At 51.3% G+C, this 1,642-nt stretch overlaps 1 protein-coding gene across 1 annotated transcript; it reads right to left on the bottom strand.

Moving 5' to 3' along the window:
- Positions 1-549: 549 nt before the first annotated feature.
- LACBIDRAFT_296074 (uncharacterized protein) lies at positions 550-1,584 on the bottom strand (the record flags this gene model as incomplete). The annotated part of the gene is made up of 2 exons (XM_001891209.1): positions 550-1,499; positions 1,542-1,584. The coding sequence occupies 2 exons, from the start codon at positions 1,582-1,584 to the stop codon at positions 550-552; spliced, it is 993 nt and encodes a 330-aa protein (XP_001891244.1).
- Positions 1,585-1,642: the final 58 nt, after the last annotated feature.

The raw sequence follows: 1,642 nt of genomic DNA, 5'->3' as shown, positions 1-1,642 counted from the left end.
CAATATGGGCATAAAGTCCTTTAAAGGCACTTTAGTACTTACTTAAAGCACTTTACTTTGCGGCAACACTACCCTGTTGTCTCCCATAGTCAGCCCTATAAATAACACGTTAGTCAATATTGAAGGGAGGTCGACAGTGATGTGGTGGGAATCAGAGGGATTTCGAGGGCGCCCATCAAATTCTGACCAAAACGTGACTTTTCAAAAAACAGAACTTTGTCAATTGAATTCCTCGTTTTTTGTTTGTTTGACGAAGTGAAGCGGAAATAGGTTGGATTAGAGCCAGGAGGTTCTGTCTCAAACTTTGTGGCAAGAGGTTTCGCGGAAGCGTTCAAGGTAAAAAATGTCCCGACTGATCAAGACAAGACTGAGAGGGGTTGGAGTTGTTCAAGCTGGATTCAAGGTTGGAGAGGTGCCGAGGTAATGGTAGGGCATAAAATCGATGGGAATTTAGCTGTAAAAGAGGGCAAGCTTGTTTTCACAGTACAAAACAGTACAATGGTCATCCGAAGATATAAATATAAATATTCCATGACTTCACCAAAAAGTTCACCCAGGCGTATACAACGGCGGCACCTCCACAACCTCCTCCGCCTCCCTAGGCAACCGAATCCCACTATCCTGATGCATCACCACCCTCGACCTCCCACTCGGTACATCACTAGACATAGGCGCATCACCCGACGAGGACGATACCTGGGTCGTCGCAGTAGTCGGTCCTATCGAGCTCGCCGCCTCCATCTGCTTCCTTGACGGATACGCAAGCGGTTGAGTCTGATGCTGCGCCAGCCTACCCACATTAGACGGTGCCCCGCCAGACGAAGTCGCAGCGCTACTTGGGGGATCGTACGACTGGAAACTGGGCTGTGGGGCGTGTGTGGGTTTTCGTGAGTATCCGGCATTGTGCAAGGGTGGCGTGTATTCCGTGTCCTGCGGCGGTGATGAGGGAACGTGGAAGGGTTCTATGACCGCCTTTTCTTCGAATGTAGAGGGAAGAGCGGGGGCACGCCGGCGTTTCCGGAAACAAATGACGAAGAGAAGGCAGAGGAGGAGGAGGGCGATGCCACCTACTATACCACCGGCTATGGCGCCCGCTGAGACGTGGGAGGTTGGGGATGAGGTTGTTATCCCCGTGGATGATGATGATGATGAACCAGTGGATTTCGAAGGAGAGGAACTGGAACTGGAACTGGGGGTGTAAGGAGCGGAAATGGACAGATTGCCGTTTTGGATGAGGATATTGGTTACGGTGAGTGGTGTGGAGGAGCTGTCCCCGCGGAATGTCACTACGAGTTCATGGGGCCCGGAAGAGGACAATTTGGGCGTTTGAAAAAATTGCTGGTTGTAGATCGTGGCCGAATTGGCTGAGCTCAAGCCCTTCAAAGTAAATGTGGTTGGGGTGGTCTGGCCGTCAATTGTGTATGTCGCTAGTGAAGGATTGTGTGGAAGCTCTGTTGGTATGAAGCCATACCAGCTGAGTTGGGTGCCTGCAATTGTCACTGTTGGCGTTCGGACACACTGAAGAAGGAACAGATACGTACCAATGAAGTCAAGTGTCACATTCGACCCCGCCACCGTCGTCATGTTCGCTGTACCCCCCAGTGCCTGCCACGAAGAGCCGTACTTGATAGCTGCGTCCAGG

This window comes from Laccaria bicolor, genomic scaffold, assembly GCF_000143565.1.
Source record: "Laccaria bicolor S238N-H82 LACBIscaffold_490 genomic scaffold, whole genome shotgun sequence".
Taxonomy (NCBI): Eukaryota; Fungi; Basidiomycota; class Agaricomycetes; order Agaricales; family Hydnangiaceae; genus Laccaria; species Laccaria bicolor.
Note: the sequence above shows the minus strand (reverse complement) of the source record. Positions and strands in the feature narration are given on the sequence as shown.